General features: G+C 42.3%; 1 protein-coding gene across 2 annotated transcripts in view; it reads left to right on the forward strand.

Annotated features, from left to right (window-relative positions):
- The first annotated feature begins 565 nt into the window (after positions 1 to 565).
- Positions 566 to 19,285, forward strand: part of ZNF609 (zinc finger protein 609) — a 186,517-nt gene continuing 167,797 nt past the window's right edge. For both annotated transcript variants that reach the window (XM_035258815.3, XM_035258817.3), the window contains exon 1: positions 566 to 1,326. In XM_035258815.3, the coding sequence (XP_035114706.3) occupies positions 580 to 1,326 (747 nt within the window). In that variant the 5' untranslated portion in view covers positions 566 to 579. The remainder of the gene's footprint in view (positions 1,327 to 19,285) is intronic.

Below are 19,285 nucleotides of genomic sequence, written 5' to 3' on the forward strand. Positions count from 1 at the left end.
GGTTTTTAAAGCTTTTGCTAGATCATGTTCCGAGTCTTTGATGATGTAAGAAAAAGCCAGGAGAAATGGGGGTATGAGTAAAGCTGTGCTCGAGCTTGACTGTGATGTGCCAGGGCCTGTATTGATTGAGGGAGGATTGCCAGCTGACAGTAGTAGTAGAAATAGGTCTCTTAGGAATGGGAAATCAGCTCTAGAGGACTCCTAGTTAAGACTTACCAGAGAATCTTTGGGCAGTTGGAAATATTGTACTTTCCCCTAGGGAGATGGAGTGGGAATTGATTTTTCCTTAGGTCCAATGTAACTTGGTTAGAAATACAATTGAACCTGTTTGTTGTGTCTGTTGTGATATGATAGTCCCATAGGAAGGGTCTGTTATTGTGTGGGAGTTTATTTCAGGCTGTCTCTTGCCTGTATTGTTTCTCTTAACAGCTTTTTAAATTTTCTTTTTCCAGCAATGATGTTGTCCACTGGGCATGTACTGACCAATGTGGCAGGTCTGAGAACGTAGCTGAAGCTGAAAATAGGAAAGCTGGGGGCAAGGAAGAGCCTTGAATCTTGAGGTGGGACGTTGACTCTAAGATGTCCTTGAGCAGTGGAGCCTCCGGAGGGAAAGGAGTGGATGCAAACCCGGTTGAGACATACGACAGTGGGGATGAATGGGACATTGGAGTAGGGAATCTCATCATTGACCTGGACGCCGATCTGGAAAAGGACCAGCAGAAACTGGAAATGTCAGGCTCAAAGGAGGTGGGAATACCGGCTCCCAATGCTGTGGCCACACTACCAGACAACATCAAGTTTGTGACCCCAGTGCCAGGCCCTCAAGGGAAGGAAGGCAAATCAAAATCCAAAAGGAATAAGAGTGGCAAAGACACTAGCAAACCCACTCCAGGGACTTCCCTGTTCACTCCAAGTGAGGGGGCAGCTAGCAAGAAAGAGGTGCAGGGGCGCTCTGGAGATGGTGCCAGTGCTGGAGGCCTGGTTGCTGCTATTGCTCCCAAGGGCTCAGAGAAGGCGGCTAAGGCATCCCGCAGTGTAGCTGGTTCCAAAAAGGAGAAGGAGAACAGCTCATCTAAGAGCAAGAAGGAGAGAAGCGAAGGAGTGGGGACTTGTTCAGAAAAGGATCCTGGGGTCCTCCAGCCAGTTGCCTTGGGAGGACGGGGTGGTCAGTATGATGGAAGTGCAGGGGTGGATACAGGAGCTGTGGAGCCACTTGGGAGTATAGCTATTGAGCCTGGGGCAGCGCTCAATCCTTTGGGAACTAAACCGGAGCCAGAGGAAGGGGAGAATGAGTGTCGCCCGCTAAAGAAAGTCAAGTCTGAAAAGGTAAGAGGTGGTCAGATCTGACTGCCAGTCAGAACTGCCCTGGACTAACTGCCAAATTCTATGTGTATTCTGTGGGAGGCTCATTAGTTTGTGGGTAATGACCAATTACAAGGTCAGAGCAGTTGGTAATGATAATGTGGTTTTGTTCCACATTAGAGGATTCCCTGCAGACTCATTTACAGCAGGCCTGGCATTTTGGAACGGGATATCTGTTATTGGGGGCAGCTACTTTGTAGAATGAATTTTCTGTAGTCTTAGTTGGGACCTTTCCACCTTGTCCTTGCCCAAATCAGACACTTGTTGGTAGAGATTGGCATCAAACCTTTATTTGGTTCCCAGCTTGATGGGGTTTTCATCATCAGACTCATAATAGTTGATAAACAGTATGCCTTTGGTCATAATATAGATTGAGTATGGTTCTTGATGGGATAAATGGTGCTGCTTGGTCTCTGGAAATACAGAGGGTTAAATTTCATGGCATGTCTACCAAGTGTTACATTGCTGGCTACCAAAGAGCAAAGGGGCATATTTTTGGGGCAGGAGGTACTCATTTTACTATGAGGTACTTAGACCTTATGAGTTATTGTTGTGGCTATGAAAGTTTGGCCTAGAAAGAGATTGTTTGGCCATTAAACGTGTAGCTTTGTGCCAGGTAACTCCACAACTATTAGGAATCAAAGTCTCCTGGTGGTTTAATAGCTGCCAACAGTGTAATGATACCTTGCCTTCTGCTTGACTTGGAAGGACAGGTGCCTGCAGCCCCAGGAGGGCTTAGACCTGAGTCGGTCCTCTGGGAAGATGATCTTGGTTCATGCTTCAGGAAATGGAACTTGCAGGGCTGGAGGAGAATAGGTGTGAGGCTAGGGTCAGCTCAGGCTGCTTTAAACTTCAGCCTATAATTTCCTGCAAAGCAGTGGCCTTATGATGAGCTGTTCATTGGTTCTTGCTTTTCTGCTCTGTGCTCTGCTCACTGTGTGCTTTCAGCTGATCCCAGCAGATGCAGTATAAATTGATTTCTCTGTAATTACATCAGCTGCAGCAGGGAATACCTATTTCCATATGTAAGTGTTAATAAATAAAGGCTGGATGTGTATGTTTGGGTGATAGTGCCCTCTTAGTGCCTGGATTCCAGTGGTAGCTCCTGCTTTCGTTGGTGTTGGTATTTTGGTCTTTGCCTCTGGCACATCTGTAGCTCTTAGCAACATCTGGGCTTCTCCAGTAATAAGGCTGTGAGTTTCTTCCACTAATAATACAATGTCTCATTCCCTTTCACCAGTGGCAGCTGCCAGAGAGGCTGCCTGTGTTTAGGTGGCAGATGCTATAGTCCACTTCAGCAGAGTCAAGTTCCAGCTGGTTACTGGCTTGGCTCATCCTGTGCTGGCTGTGATTTGCTATTTTCTCACGGGTACAGATGGATAATACTGTTTTAAAGAGACTTAGGAGTATTAGCAGTTGTTGCTTCTGTTCCAGGCCCATTAAACTGTTCCCTACATCTGGCTTCAAGAAACTCTTGCTATATATCCATATTCATAATAATTTTTCTTCCTGTGCTGAAAAGTACTTCTGAGGATGACCGTCATTCTCCTGTCTAAATTTTAGAGTACTGGTCTCATGTTGCAACCTTCTAAGCTCACTGGTAGTTTGTGGATGAAAGAATTAATATTGCTTAGCTTTATATTGGACTTAAGTGTAAATGTCCACGATTGTCTCCAACAGAGAAGCAAATGGATCCCATTTTCTCACATACAGGTGCAGGGACTGGCTGAGTAGCTACCCTTCAGATTATAATTGGGCTGAAAGATGCAGTCTCTTCAGCTAAGAATACATCTTGGTGCCCGGGAGTTTTGTCCCTTAATAATGTTGCTTTGCTATATAAGCTTTGCCTCCCAGGGAGACTGTGAGAATGGGACAGTAGAATTAAAAAAAGGGAAAGAGACTGTGCTTCAGTTTTTGAAAAATAGATAAAATTGCTGGCAAGTACTTTTAGAAGGAGACAATTTGCTATACAGTTTCATTTTAACATAAGCAAGAACCTGCTTTCTCAATTCCTTCCCCTATTCCCTCAACCATTTTGGACAGTCTGGTTCAGGGGGTACCTTTTCATATTACCTTTGGCTGTTGAAATAAATAAATAAATGATGTTTGGAAGTTGCTAGGGGATTAAAATATGCTGTGCAGGGGGAGAACATTTCTGGACTGTGAGGAGCAGGAGAGGCAAGAAAGAAAGTTAGGAACCGTGCAGTGAATGGAACAGCTTTTGAAAAACAAGAATCTCTCGGTTTTGGGCATAATAGGTGCTTAGTGAGTATTTGTTGATTAGTTCTATAATTTACAAGCAGTCTTTGAAAATGTCTTTAAAGTTTTCACTCGGAGAAACTGGCTTGCCTGTGGTTTGAGATGTTTCTATGTGGGGACAACCAACCGAACCAAAACAGCAAAACATATGTTTTGATGTAATCTAGGAATACATCCTCTAACCTGGGAGCTGTCATGAAGAGGAAGAACGCATAAAATTTGGGAATTTTCTTGACTGAGGTCTGTTGTGCAGAGTAGCAATGTTGACTACTAGCTAGGGGAAGATTTGAATATTGAAATTACTGGCCTGTCCTGCTGACTCAAGCCTGTAATCCTAGCACTTTGGGAGGCCAAGGCCAGCGGATTGTTTAAGTTCAGGAGTTTGAGACCAGCCTAGGAAACTACAAAAACTACACAAAATTAGCCGGGCATGGGTGGTGTGCATCTGTAGTCTCAGCTACTGGGGAGGCTGAGGTGGGAGGATAGCTTGAGCTCGAGAGGTAGAGGTTGCAGTGAGTTGAGATGGCACCACTGCACTCTAGCCTGGGCAATAGAGCCAGACCTTGTCTCAAAAAAAAAAAAAAGGAGAGAAATTATCTATCCCACGTTCTTCTCTCTTCTGAAGGTAGATATCTTAGACTATGGCGGAGGAAATTTCTGTCAGACAAGATGTGGATTTTCCTTCATGGGATCTCAGTTTTGCTCGACCATACCTTCCTCTGACAGGGCTCACTGTGCTGTTTCCCAGAGTTCTAGGAGAGACCAGAGATGGCTCTTAGCAACTGCTGCTGCTCTGAATTGTTATTGAACACTTCTGCCTCATACTTCCTGCCAGCTGAAGAGATGGGGGAGGGAATGTTGAGGAATAAACAAGACAGAGCCTTCTGGCTCCTGCCTGTTCCCCTTGCCTTTGGTTTGATTGATGGGTTGTTAAGTTAGGGATGGAAAGGGAGGTAGGGAGGAGGGCAGGCGCCTGTCTGAGTGTCCTGAGCTTAGTGCTTATGTCGCCACTCTGACAGACAAGAAAAAAGGAATTTACAAACCACAGATGGCAACGATCTATCTGTGCTAACTTTGTCAGGGCTTGTGACCAGGAGTTTAAGGGAAGACTCGTTCTTTTCCCCCAAATCATATAAAATAGCCAAGTAGGCTCTAGTAGTTAAAGAAAGGATCTTGAAGTTTGCAACTAAAAGCTCCCCCTCACATCTCTTTAGCTGCTGCTTTTGATCTTGCCAGGTAGGAACACTGCACTTTGCTTTTCCCGTGTTTGCGTGTCAGCTTCTGCTGCTTTCAGAATGCTGCATGTATTTACCACTTCCCCCATTAGTTTAGGATACAAAGAAAACCATAAAATGTACTCTTTGCTCTTTCAACTTCTGATCATGTGTGCTATCATATCCTGTGTTCTTAAGAGCATCTTGCTTTTTGTTGATTTTGTATTCCTGCCCTAATTTGTGCTTTCTAGCTCAGCTCTCTTGTATTGGGGTCCCTCATTGCCCAACCAAGGTCAGGTCTCTTTTATTCCTTCTGATCCAAGGCTTCTCTCTTAACGCCTTCTTCCACTAGCTGTTATTTCTCAGCTATTGATGGCATAACATTCAGCTTTGCTTCCTGAAACCAAAAATGCCCTCAAGAATTTTCCTTCATGGAAAAAATTGAAGTTGATATTTATGTGGGACAGAGTTGTGGTCTGTAACTACAAGCGTAATTCATTTTTTCATTCAGAAACTCTGTTTTCCTTCTATGTGTTGTAATTCAAAGCGGTCCCAGAGAAGATTATCTTGTCCAGTTTCCTCATTTTATTGAAGAAACTAAGACCGGTGAGGTCCTGTGACTTGCCCAGCATCTCACAGGTAGTCACTGGCAAAGCCACATTTCTAGATATCAAATTCTTATGGCATGTTGTTACTCTGGGATTGTTAACAAATGTTTAACTGTCAGGAAGGATTCTCTATTTTCCTACTTTATTTATTATTTGCTTAGTATTACTGTTACTTTTTTTGAGATGGAGACTCACTCTATCACCCAGGCTGGAGTGCAGTGGCCCAATCTTGGCTCATTGCAACCTCTGCCTCCCAAGTTCAAGCGATTCTCCTGCCTTAGCCTCCTTAGTAGCTGGGATTACAAGTGCGCATCACCATGCCTGGTGGTGATTTTTTTGTAATTTTAGTGGAGATGGGGTTTCACCATGTTGGCCAGGCTGGTCTCAAACTTCTGACTTCAAGTGATACACCTGCCTTGGCCTCCCAAAGTGCTGAGATTACAGGTATGAGCCACTGCGCCCAGCCTATTTGCTTATTTATTTATTATTATTTTTTGGAGACGGAGTCTTGCTCTGTTGCCCAGATTGGAGTGCAGTGGCATGATCTCAACTCTGCCTCCTGGGTTCAAGCGATTATCCTGCCTCAGCATCCAGAGTAGCTGGGATTACAGGCACGTGCCACCACACCTGGCTAATTTTTGTATTTTTAGACCAACCAGATGACCATGTTGGTCAGGCTGGTCTCCAACTCCTGACCTCATGATCCACCCACCTCAGCCTCCCAGAGTGCTGCGATTACAGGTGTGAGCCACTGCACCCAGCCCTAATTGCTTATTTTTAAGACATGGTATCGCTATGTTGTCTCTGCTGATCCAGTTTAAAGACTACCTTGAAACACTAGATGAAAATGCTTACATACTCCAAAGTTGCTTTCACCCCAAAACTGCTTTCACTTGTTTTTCACAGTGACATTAACATTGTAGATACTCAATAAACAAAAGATCTTTGAGTTTAGGGTTTTAGGTAAGGTAATGAATGATGTCTGCACAGAATAACCATTAGCTGGCAATGAACCTATGCTGTTATTTATAAAGAAGAAAAGTTACTTTAAAACTGCTACTTTGAGCTTGACTACTTATGATATATGTGTATGTGTTGTGGAATATTTCATTCAGCCAAATTTCATTGTAATAATTGAGGAATATTTCTTTCTTTACTTGGCAATTGCAGGTAAGAAAAAAACTCTTTTCTAGTGCTTCTTCCTTGGACACATCACTAAGAGGCAGACCTTCAAATGTATCGTGGAGACTATCAAATATTTTGTAGAGATGACATACTGTTAGATATTGTTATCACTTTTCATTCACTCGGTACACTAAATGAGTGGACTTTAGATACTAGGTTTTCTACTTGGTATTGGGTATACACTGGTGAATAAAACGGAGATGGTCTCTGCTTTTTGAGGAGCTTACAGTTTACCATCTAGAGCAGAGTTCCTAAAAGTAAGTCCCATAAAACCATGTACATTACATCACCAGAGTATCAAAAATGCAGATTCTTGGACCCTGCCCCAGATCTGCTAAATAAGTTTTTGGGGTAAGGGCCCAGAAATCTATACTTCCAGAAGTCTCTCTAGATAATTGCTATGTATGTTAAAATTTGAGAATCTTTGTATATTTTCCTTTCAAGATAGGTATCTGCTTTAAAACACCAGCCTTCTATACTTGAATTTCACATAAACTCTTATGTGTCATTTAGTGGCTAAGAGCGTAAACTCTAGCCAGGTGTCCTGGCTTGAGCCTGGGAGGTTAAGGCTGTAGTAGTGAACTGTGATCACACTACTGTACTCTAGCCTGGGTGACAGAGTGAGACTCCATCTCCAAAAAAAAATAATAAATTTTAAAAGAGTGTTAACTCTGGAGCCAGACTACCTGGCTTTGTATCCTGCCTTTGCACTTATTTACTGAGTGATCTTGACCAAGTTTCTTAATTGTTCTTCCTCAGTTTTCTTATCTGCAAAATGAGAGAAACAAAGCACCTACATAAGTTTGTCTTTATGTATGTAAGTATGTATTTATTTATTTTTGAGATGGAGTCCCACTCTGCTGCCCAGGCTGGAATTCAGTGGTGCGATCTCTGCTCATTGCAACCTCCACCTTAGCCTCCTGAGTAGCTGGGATTACAGGCATGTACCACTACACCCAGGCAATTTTTGTATTTTTAGTAGAGACAGGGTTTCACTGTGTTGGCCAGGCTGGTCTCGAGCTCCTGGGCTCAAGTGATCCACCTGCCTTGGCCTCCCAAAGTGCCTGGGATTACGGGCATGAGCCACCATGCCTGGCCTTAAGTTTGTTTTTAGATTAAGTTAGCTAATTCGTATAAAACCGTGCCTGGCATGTAGGAAGCCTTCAATAAATATCAGAAAAAATGAAAATACAATTTGATTCGAAATAGGTCTTAGTCTGTCCTAGGCAATAATGTACTGAAATACAACAACATTCCCCTTTTCAGGAATCCCAGTATGAACAGAATAGATCAACATGTTAGCTAAGGCTTTTAGCACCGTGGTCTGAAGAAGTTCCAGATCTAGGCTGGGAAATTTTCATGGTGTTAATGTGTTCTAAAGCCCCTGATATTTATAGTTGGAGGTCGGGGGAAGACCAAAAATTAGCTTAGGGTATATTGAAGTGGCCTGTTGAATTTCAGACTTCATATGAATCAAGTTTCCTTTCTGGCCACATCCTGGTATTGGGTTGGGTATATTGGGTGGATGTTACTGTGGTTTTGCCGGTATATGCAATCTCATGGACACTGCATTAGCGCTAAGTGTTTTTGTTTCTACACAAGAGTGCATGGAAAAATCTAAGTCCTAGCCATTAATCTTTCTCCCCCAGTGTGAACTTGTATTTTTGCCATTTGGGGATAAGAGCTTTTACCAGCAGAGCTCATCCAGGGAGGCAGCAGGGCTTGGGCTTTCAGGCTGGAGGTGGCAGTAACATACACAGCTGAGATCCTGCCACTGCTGGCTATCTGAGCCCTCTCTCTGTGGTTTTCACTCTTGAAGCCATGCTTGAGTAACTCGCCTCCAGAGCTGCTGACAGGGCTGTGTTCAGAGGCCTTGGAAATTACACTGTTCATTTCCTTATCATCCCCTGACCTGCAGTGCAGAGCCTTCTGGTGCAGGAACAAGGCAGAAAAAATCCAGACGGCTCCCAGCCAGCATGTGTCAAGAGCTACAAAGAAGGAAATTGGACTTGCTCACTTAAAAACCATGGGGTTAGGCTTTGATTTTCGGTTCCTGTGGAGAGTTATTTGTGTGTGTGAGCATGTACTATCTCTGTGTATATGTATAGAATGAGTCTGTTCATGGCAAAGCTGTGGAGGAGGAGCATCTGAAAGTAGAGAGCAGAGGGAAGATGGCTTTTCTCTTCAGTTAATTTCCCAGTTGTGCCATTGGGGTGGGCTTGGAAGCATTAGCATCAGGAAGGTGCCAGACCATATTAATATTTTAAAATATATTTCTCTCAGTACAGTTTAGTCATGGTTGAAAGTACCCACACATGAACCTTCCCTGCCTGGCCGAGAAGACATTTTTAACAAATCATATTCCCCAAAGTCATTCATCCTAGATGACATTGACATAATCAATATTTAAGCTGCCTAAGAAAGTGTAGACTTTGGGTCAGTCCTTGGTAAGAGCAATAGCTCTTTTGAGATGAGGATAATGTGATAAAAGAGAGACCTATGTGGTAGCTAAGGTGAGCTAAGGAAGAATTTGGAGCATTTTGGGATTTTCTGTTCATAGGGCAAAGGTCTGTTACGGTTTAAGAGCCCATCTTGGTTTTGGGGGTTGGTATTACAAAGCAGTCTACTCTTTTTGGCATCTGTTGCCGAAGGAGACCCAGAGGAAAGATTCAGGCTGAAGTAAAATGGGAGCGGTAACAGGTTCTTAGCAAAGTTTACAATCTGTCCTTCATTTTCCTTTTTCTGGATTTCACCTGCCTTCATGTTACTGGTGCCATTGGAGCCTTTGTGAAGTGGGGAGAAAAAAGAAAGAAATCTTTAAGCTTTCAGAACCTGGAGGTGTTTTAAACCCTGAGTGTCTGTCTTGTTGAAAGTACTCTTCACATGAGATGATACCTATGGTGAGAGGGGATTACTTCCTTTTCCCTTCATATAAATTAGTTGGCCCTGTATCAGCAGCATTTGAGAATTTGATAAAATTTGGATCTCACACCTCCTCCCAGGCCGTAAAGTTAGAAACTCTAGGCTTGAGACCCAGTAATTTTTTTTTTTTTTTTTTTTTTGAGACAGGGTCTCACTTTGTTTCCCAGGCTGGAGTGCAGTGGCACAAATCAAGGCTCATTGCAGCTGCAACCTCCCAGGCTCAAGTGATTTTCTCATCTTTCTTCTTACCTCCCCAGTAGCTGGGACTACAGGTGTGTGCCATCACACCCAGCTAATTTTTTAATTTTTTTAGAGACTGGGTCTCACTATGTTGTCCAGGCTGGTCTTGAATGCCTGGCCTCAAATCATTGTCCTGCCTTGGCCTCCCAAAGTGTTGGGATTACAGATGTGAGCCACCGTGCCCAGCTGAGACCCAACAATTTGTGTTTTAACATTAGCTGTCCTTTTGAGATACACACTAAAGTTTGTTGCCGCTATTGTAGAGCACTCTACCCTCTTAATAGTTAAATTGATATTACCAAAAACTTTAAAGGGTAAAATGCAATCTTGGGCAGTAGGTATGATTTTTTTCTCTTCTTTGAGTGATATCCATGTATATTTTTAACTCTTTGTGGACAAACTGACAGAAACCTAAAATTGTAATGAATATCTCAGGGTCTGGGGCTTTCAGAGCAGAACAGTAGACTCAAAAGCCTACTTTTCTCATCAGAATGGTGGAAGTAAATAATAGTACTGACCACACAGGGTTATTGTGAGGATTAAATGAGATAAAAAATGTTAAGCACTCAGCACAGTGCCTAGCATTATAGTAAGTAACCAATATGTTAGCTGTTGCTGATGTTACTGTTCATAACTTTGAGGTGTGAGGTCGTTATGAAATTAAGGAGAAAGGATATCCTTAGAGATTTGAAGAGTTAATCCTCTGAAGGCTTTGGAAAGTAATGAATTTGTGATACCTAATATTCCAACTCCTATTGATTTCCAAGAAGGCTTGAGGGAGAGATTGAATCAGAGCATTTAGAGGCGTTGAAATTTGGGGTTTCCTTGTTTGATTGGTCAGTTTGAAAGTGTGTTGGAGTTCTTTTTTTTTTTTGCCAATCAGTTTGAGCTTATGAGGTTGCTCAGGTTAGCCTTGAACTGATGACCTCGCCTTTGCGAGCGCCATGACCTCCGGCGGGAGCCACTTTGGACCCTTGTTGGACTTCTTTTGGTAGAGGGCTCATCTCAGGTTGAGAACTGTGGTGTGCGTTTGACTGCTCTCCATTACAGTCCGTTTCTTTGGTATATAACCAGCTTCTTAGTTTTTTTCCTAAGGATTGAAATGAAGATAACATGATTGTTTTCATATAGGAAGTTTCTTCCCTCTCTCTGCTAACTCTTGTAAGGTACAGACTTTAGCCTTTTGGAGGGATTAGCAGAGGAACAGTCAAAAGAACGAGGACTTTAGTCCCCTTATCCTTGTTTTTGCTCTGTATGATTTCAGTTAACCCTCAGACAACTGAGATATGAAAATATTAAATGGAAAATTCCAGAGATAAAGTTTTAAACACTACATTATTCACCTCATTTCATCTCATCTCATCACATAGATATCCTATCACATATCATCACAAGGAGGGCGAGTATAATACGATAAGATATTTTGATAGAGTGAGAGAGAAAGAAAAAGACATCACATTCACATAACTTTCATTACAACACATTGTTTTGTTAATTTTTAGGTTTTTTGTTTTTTGTTTTTTTTACAGACAAGGTCTCCCTCTGTTGCCTAGGCTAGAGTGCAGTAGTACTATCACAGATCACTGCAGCCTCAAACTCCTGGGCTCAAGTGATTTTCCTGCTTCAGCCTCCTGAGTAGGAGGGAACTGCAGGCATATACCACCATACCGGGCTGATTATTAAATTTTTTATAGAGCTGGGATCTCTCTAGTTGCCCAGGCTAGTCTCAGACTCCTGGGCTGAAGTTATTCCCTTGCCTCAGCCTCCCAAGATGGTGGGATTACAGATGTGAGCCAGCATGCCCAACCCAAGTTACTGTTAATCTCTTAGTGTGTCTAATTTATAAATAAAACTTCATCAGCCAGGCACAGTGGTTTATGGCTGTAATCCCAGCACTTGGGGAGGCTGAGGCAGGCAGATCATGAGGTCAGGAGTTCAAGACTAGCCTGGCCAACACAGTGAAACCCTGTCTCTACTAAAAATGCAAAAATTAGCCAGGTGTGGCAGTGTGTGCCTGTAATCCCAGCTACTCAGGAGGCTGAGCCAGGAGAATTTCTTGAATCTGGGAGTTGAAGGTTGCAATGAGCCTAGATCACACCACTGCACTCCAGCCTGGGTAACAGAGCAAGATACTGTCTCAAAAGAAAATAAAAAACAACTTTATCATAGGGGTGTACATAGAGGAAAAAAGCATAGTATATGAAGGGTTTGATACTATCTGCCATTTCAGACATCTACTGGGGGGGTCTTAGAATGTACGTTCTGTGGTTAAGAGGGGACTACTACTATTTTGTGAGGAAATAAAAAAGACAGTTGTTAGAGGTTTTGAGGAGGTCAGTTTTTACCCTGAAATGTTTGTTGTCCATTGGGACATGACGGTTTGACTGTGCACCTGTGAAATACTCTAATTGCTTTTTAAATTTAAGACTACGGGGTACAGCCCTGGTGGCAAATACTAGATTATGTTTTGATGAGCCAGACCTGGGCATTAAATCCTTTCTTGGACTCTGTTTTCATTTAGTAATGAGATCTTTTACTTTTTTTTTTTCACGGATCATAGGAAACAAAAGTTCTTTTCTTTTTTTATTTTCACGTTTTATCTTTTATTTTATTTTACAATAAATGAGTAATGCCTGTAATCTCAGCTACTCGGGAGACTGAAGCAGGAGAATTGCTTGAACCTGGGAGGTGAAGTTTGCAGTAAGCTAAGATCGTGCCATTGCATTCCAGCTTGGGTAACAAGAGGGAAATTCCATCTTAGAAAAAAAAAAAAAGAAAGGAGGTATACTTAGACCAACCAAATCAGCATACTGTTACAGAAATTAACATTCAGGTTGCAGAATTTCTTGGTCCTGAGACAGCTTAGGGTGCATATCAGAATCACTTCTGGAGCTTTCACAAAGTACCAGTGTCCTACTGGGTAAATCTTTGGGGCTGAAGACTCTAATCATATACCTTTTTTTTTGTTTAAGACGGAGCCTCACTCAGTTGCCTGGAGTGCAACCTCCAACTCCCTGGTTCAGGCAATTCTCCTGCCTCAGCCTCCTGAGTAGCTGGGATTACAGGCATAACGCTACCATGCCCAGCTGATTTTTGTATTTTTAGTAGAAACGGGGTTTCATCATGTTGGCCAGGGTGGTCTTGATATCCTGACCTCTTGATCTTCCCACCTCAGCCTCCCAAAGTGCTGGGATTATAGGCGTAAGCCACCATGCCCAGCCTACTTTTTTTCTTTTTTAAAGTTCATCAGGAGCTTGTAATGTTCCTCTTGGTTAAAAATCACTATCATGTGAAAAGGACTCTCCTTTTGCGTTGCTTAGTCTACAGGATGCTTATGTTGTGGTCATTCATTTCAGAATTCAACTGTAATGAACCTGATTTCTCATTATCACCTTAATTGGTAGAATTAATTATTGAATTTCTGACAGCCTTTAAGGTAGAGCATCCATATCTGTGTTACTAATTCAATTTTAAATTGTTCCAGAATTGTTAAGGCAAATTTGGGCAAAATTTTTATGATTGGATATATTTGCCACATATAAACTATTGGTGCTTTTTTTTCTATGTAGATTAGTAAGGAGCAGAAGACAGGTTTGGATAATCAAGATTTATTGCACATCCAAAACCAGTCTGTTTCCTTGTTGGTTTGTGAATGTATTTCTGTGCTTGTATTGGATAATAGGTTTTCCTAATTTTCTGGAAATTTATGACATTCCAAGATAAAATGTAGCAATGCAAAAAAGACCTTATTCCTGAGTCTGCTAATGGATGCATTCAAAGTAAACATGCTGATTTAGGAAGAGGAAATATGACGTCACAGAAATAGAAGAAGTCCCTTATATCTTAGTTCTTCGTTGTTGATTTTCATATAAACACAATTTCTTTGAAATCAAACACAGCATTAATGTTTTGGGGTGTAAAGTATTTCCTTGTTGAGATTTTAAGTCTTATGCCTGAAGAAGAGTAATTAGAATGCTAATTGTTATCAGAGATGAATGCATACCTAATTGTGCAGCAAAATCATACTTTTAAAAAAAAAACTCTTAGGTTCAGGGGTACATGTTGCAGGTTTGTTATATGCATAAATTGTGTGTCACATGGGTTTGGTATACAGATTATTTCTTCATCCACATAATAAGCATAGCAAACTCATACTAGAAAACATTGTGGTATGTCATTTTTTGTCCAAAATAATAATTACATAACCTTAAATTCTTACAATAAAATTTAAATTAAATAATTTAATATAAAAATTTAAATATGCTTTTTAGTACTGGTACATGTATTACCTGTGTTCTCAGAATTTACATTAATCTGTACTTCAGATGGATCTTTTTTTAGATTTTGGAGTATCTCAAATTCATATACCACTGTGAGTAGGAGGAAAAAAATTGGCAAATGTGGGGAAAAACTCATCATACAAAGTGACTACACATTTATATACACCATATTAGACTAGATCTTAATTTCATCACTATGCAGATTCCCAAACATCTGGTAGGGTGTCTGTTTTAGATAAAGTTTGCCATAAGGCATTTTTCATTTTGCTTGTACATATGTGCTTGGATTGAGAATGTAGGGATTTGAAATCAAACAAGCTGATTGCTTATTACAATTTCAGAAAGAGGCTGAGAAATTCTTTCGTTTTTGTTTGCCTCTGGTATCTTTCCTGTCCTTTCCCATCTCTTACAGGGATTAGGTTCTAAAGTCAAGGTGTGAGCCACTCAGTCAGAAATTACTTGCAGAATTTCTTAGGATGATGCCACATTGAAGATTGACATACTGGCTTCATAAATTCAATATAATCAATTTTGTCTTTAGCATTGAGACAAGCCTTTTTTTTTTTTTTTGAGACGGAGTTTCGCTCTTGTTACCCAGGCTGGAGTGCAATGGCGCCATCTCGGCTCACTGCAACCTCTGCCTCCTGGGTTCAGGCAATTCTCCTGCCTCAGCCTCCTGAGTAGCTGGGATTACAGGCATGCGCCACCATGCCCAGCTAATTTTTGTATTTTTAGTAGAGACGGGGTTTCACCATGTTGACCAGGATGGTCTCGATCTCTTGACCTCGTGATCCACCCGCCTCAGCCTCCCAAAGTGCTGGGATTACAGGTTTGAGCCACCGCGCCCGGCCTACAAGCCATTATTCTTTTAGCTGAGGTCCCCATGTAAGAGCTGACTTGTGTGAAATATAGACTATTAATGAAAAATATGTATTTGTAAATACTAGAATCACCCTAAGCCTAGTAAATGCTTATATTATGAGAGGCACATGGGAGTGGAAACCTAGTCTCTTAAAAAAAATTTTTAAAGGCATAGTTTAGATAGAATCTAAAGGTGAAAGTGAGAAAAGGCTAAAAGGTGAAAGGTATACCTCAAAGGATCTACCAAAAGGCACTGGGCCTGAGAAAGCAAAACTAGGCTCAGAAATATCTATATTGGTAAGAGGAGAACAGCTCTGCCTACATGACAGTTCTTGTTCAATTCAAGGGTAAGATCTGAGGTTACCCAGCTACTCAGGAGGCTGAGGCAGGAGAATTGCCTGAACCCAGGAGGCTGAGGTTGCAGTGAGCCGAGGTCGCACCATTGCATTCCAGCCTGGGTAACAAGAGCGAAACTCTGTCTCAAAAAAAAAAAAAAAAAAAAATTTAGTCTCTTGGCCAATTGGCTGTTTCTTAATCTTGTTTCCACTACGTTGCCTAAGTTAGACTTGAACTCCTGGGCTGAAGCAATTCTCCCACCTGAGCCTCTGGAGTAACTGGAACTATAGGCCTGTACTGCTGATCCCATCTTAAAACATGCTTCTTTTTTTTTTGAGTGGGAGTCTCACTCTGTCGCCCCAGGCTACAGTGCAGTTAGTTGGGGCATCAGGGTTTGCTACAACCTCCATCTCCCGGGTTCAAGCGATTCTCCTGCCTCAGCCACCCTAGTAGCTGGGATTACAAGCATGCGCCACCACACCTGGCCAATTTTTGGAATTTTGGTAGAGATGGGGTTTCACCGTATTGGCCAGGCTTGTGTGGAACTCCTGGCCTCAAGTGATCTGCCTGCCTCGGCCTCCCAAAGTGCTGGGATTATAGGCATGAGCCACCATGCTGACTGTTTCCTTTTTTTTTTTAATTCTGTTGTTTTAATTTTTTTGTTATTTCTGAAATAACATTTTACATTTGTGGTTGTTCTTAAGCAAATGGTATTATATTTGGTTATGCAGATTTAGGAAGGACTCCTCCTTCTTCCTCAAATAAAAATAATTAACCAGGAAAAAGCAGTCGTTTTCCTATGTTCTACCTTGGACATTCATTATAGTCTGGGTACAGCATTGTTTGTATCTTAAAAACTACTGTACTACTTTTGACAGTGAGGTGTTTTACCCATAGTTTAAAATTGCTGTTAGTTACTGCCTGGAGATGACACTGCTGTGAATAGTATACCTTATTTGAAGGCTTGATGCTTTTAGGCATGTACTGGTATTATCTCTTGGACAAGCCATTGCAATTGCCCTGGAGGACTGGCCAGAAGAGAAGTTTTCATGTTGAAAAGCGGAGTAAAAGTGACTCTGGGTGTAGGTCAATATAGTATCACTGAGGAAAAAGAGAAGCACAGTGTACCTCTCCCTGGGAAGCAGTTTGACCAGGACAAAGCTCCCAGAAATGGAAATTTAAGCTTATTGATTTGGGAAACTCTTGGTGTTTGCCCCTCAGCCTTTGTGAAATGTATCTTCTTTTTAAAGGAGGGAGGGGTGGGATAGAGGAGACTTAAAGGCTTAAAATAATGTCCCTTGTCAACCATCTAATCACCTCCTTAGAACTGAGCAGGTAAGGCTAGCCTCGGTGGCTCATGCCTGCAATCCCAGCACTTTGAGGGGCTGAGGCAGGTGGATCACTTGAGCTGAGGAGTTTGAGACCAGACTGGCTAACATAGTGAAACCCCGTTTCTACTAAAAATACAAAAAATTAGCTGGGCGTGGTGGTGGGCACCTGTAAGCCCAGGTACTTGGGAGGCTCAGGCAGGAGAACTGCTTGAACCCAGGAGGTGGAGGTTGTAGTGAACCAAGATTGTGCCATTGCACTCCAGCATGGGCAACAAGATTGAAAACTCCTTCTCAAAAAAAGATAAAGGAACTAAGCAGGTAAATGTCTTCATGTCACAGAAAGAAAGATTGACTTGTTTAGAAACCAAGTTAGGTAGGGCTGTTAGTAGTTTGTAGTAAATTATCGACTTGAAGTGTCATTCAGGACAGAGAAAAGTATGGAACGATAGTTGGAAAATAAAACCCCAATGACATTTTCATATTTGACTAAAATTTTTAGATCTCTTATTGTTCTTATTCCTTAGTCATATTTCACCCTCCTTGCTGTTTTATATCAATAACCTAAAGCAGAAAAGGGCCAGGCAAATCCCACTTTAATCTCTTCCATTCCCCCTACCCCCATAGAGTATTATCTTTTAATTTTTTTTTTTTTTTGAGACGGAGTTTCACTCTTGTTACCCAGGCTGGAGTGCAATGGCTCGATCTCGGCTCACCGCAACCTACACCTCCTGGGTTCAGGCAAATCTCCTGCTTCAGCCTCCTGAGTAGCTGGGATTACAGGCACGCGCCACCGTGCCCAGCTAATTTTTTGTATTTTTAGTAGAGACGGGGTTTCACCATGTTGACCAGGATGGTCTCGATCTCTTGACCTTGTGATCCACCCACCTCGGCCTCCCAAAATGCTGGAATTACAGGCTTGAGCCACTGCGCCCGGCCTTATTTTTTAATTTAAAAAATTTATTTGTATTTGTTTTTTGTTTATTCAGTCTTGCTGAATTAAGCAGGAACCTCATAGAGGTGGGTTTTTTTGGTTCATTTTTCTTCTGTTTCATTTTGTTTGAAATGGAGACTCGCTCTGTTGTCCAGGCTAGAGTACAGTGGCGTAATCTTGGCTCACTGCAACCTGCCCACCTCCTGCCTCAGCCTCCCAAGTAGCTGGGATGACAGGTGTGTGCCATCACCCACACTTGGCTAACTTTTGTATTTTTGGTAGAAATGGGATTTCACCATGTTGGCTAGGCTGGTCTCAAATTCCTGAGCTCAGGTGATCCTCTTGCCTCAATCCCCCAAAGTGCTGGATTACAGGTGTGAGCCATCATGCCCAGCCAAATAATACTTTTAAAGAAAATTTAGATTTTATTGTGGTGCCACTATATACTGGGCACTCATTATGAATAAATTGTTTTTAAAAAATCTTGTATTTGACCGGGCGTAGTGGCTAACACCTATAATCGCAGCGCTTTGGGAGGCCGAGGTGGGTGGACCACAAGGTCAGGAGTTCAAGACCAACCTGGCCAAGATGGTGAAATCCATCTCTACTAAAAATACAAAAATTAGCCGAGTGTGGTGGCAGGCACCTGTAATCTCAGCTACTTGGGACGCCGAGGGAGGGAATTGCTTGAACCTGGGAGGCAGAGATTGCAGTGAGTTGAGATTGTGCCACTGCACTCCAGCCTGGGTGGCAAAGCGAGACTCTGTCTCAAAAAAAAAAAAATCTTGTATTTATCTTAGGGATGGTTTCTTCTTTTTTTTTTTTGGATTTTTTTTTGAGACGGACTTTTGCTCTTGTTGCCTAGGCTGGAGTGCAGTGGTGTAATCTTGGCTTACCGCAACCTCTACCTCCTGGCTTCAAGCAGTTCTCCTGTCGCAGCCTCCCGAGTAGCTGGGATCACAGGCACCCACCATCACGCCTGGATAATTTTGTAATTTTAGTAGAGATGGGGTTTCTTCATGTTGATCAGACTGATCTCAAACTCGACCTCAGGTGATCCACCCTCCTCGGCCTCTCAAAGTGCTAGGATTACAGGTGTGAGCCACTGCGCCCGGCCTATAATTGCATTTATTTTGTTTATGTGTTTCTGTATCTTTCAGAACCATTTCCAGAATTAATCAGGCTACCAAGCAATAAGTCCATTCTTAGCTTATCAACTCTCAGAATGATTCTGATTTAAAAAATTGTCACCAGGTTCCAGCAGTTTCTTATACCATATCAGTTTCTTCTCTCCTTATTACCTACTCTGGAAACCTTTTACCTGATTTCTTCTGACTCTACCTTATTTAATTGGGAGTTTTAAGCTTCTTGCTTTAATAACAGCAGTGGCTCATGCCTGCAATCCCAGCACTTTGGGAGGCTGAGGCGGGTGGATCATGAGGTTGGGAGATTGAGACCATCTCAGCCAACATAGTGAAACCCAGTCTCTACTAAAATTACAAAAATTGGCTGGGCGTGGTGGCTCACACATGTAATCCCAGCACTTTGGGAGGCCGAGGTGGTCAGATCACCTGAGGTCAGGAGTGCAAGACCAGCCTGGCCAACATGGTGAAATCCTGTCTTTACTAAAAATACAGAGAGCAGTGGGGCATGGTGGCGGGCGCCTGTAATCCCAGCTACCTGGGAGGCTGAGGCAGGAGAATTGCTTGAACCTGGGAGGCGGAGGTTGCAATGAGCTGAGATCGCGCCATTGCAC

The sequence above is a fragment of the Callithrix jacchus genome, chromosome 8 (genome assembly GCF_049354715.1).
Source record: "Callithrix jacchus isolate 240 chromosome 8, calJac240_pri, whole genome shotgun sequence".
NCBI classification, from domain to species: domain Eukaryota; kingdom Metazoa; phylum Chordata; class Mammalia; order Primates; family Cebidae; genus Callithrix; species Callithrix jacchus.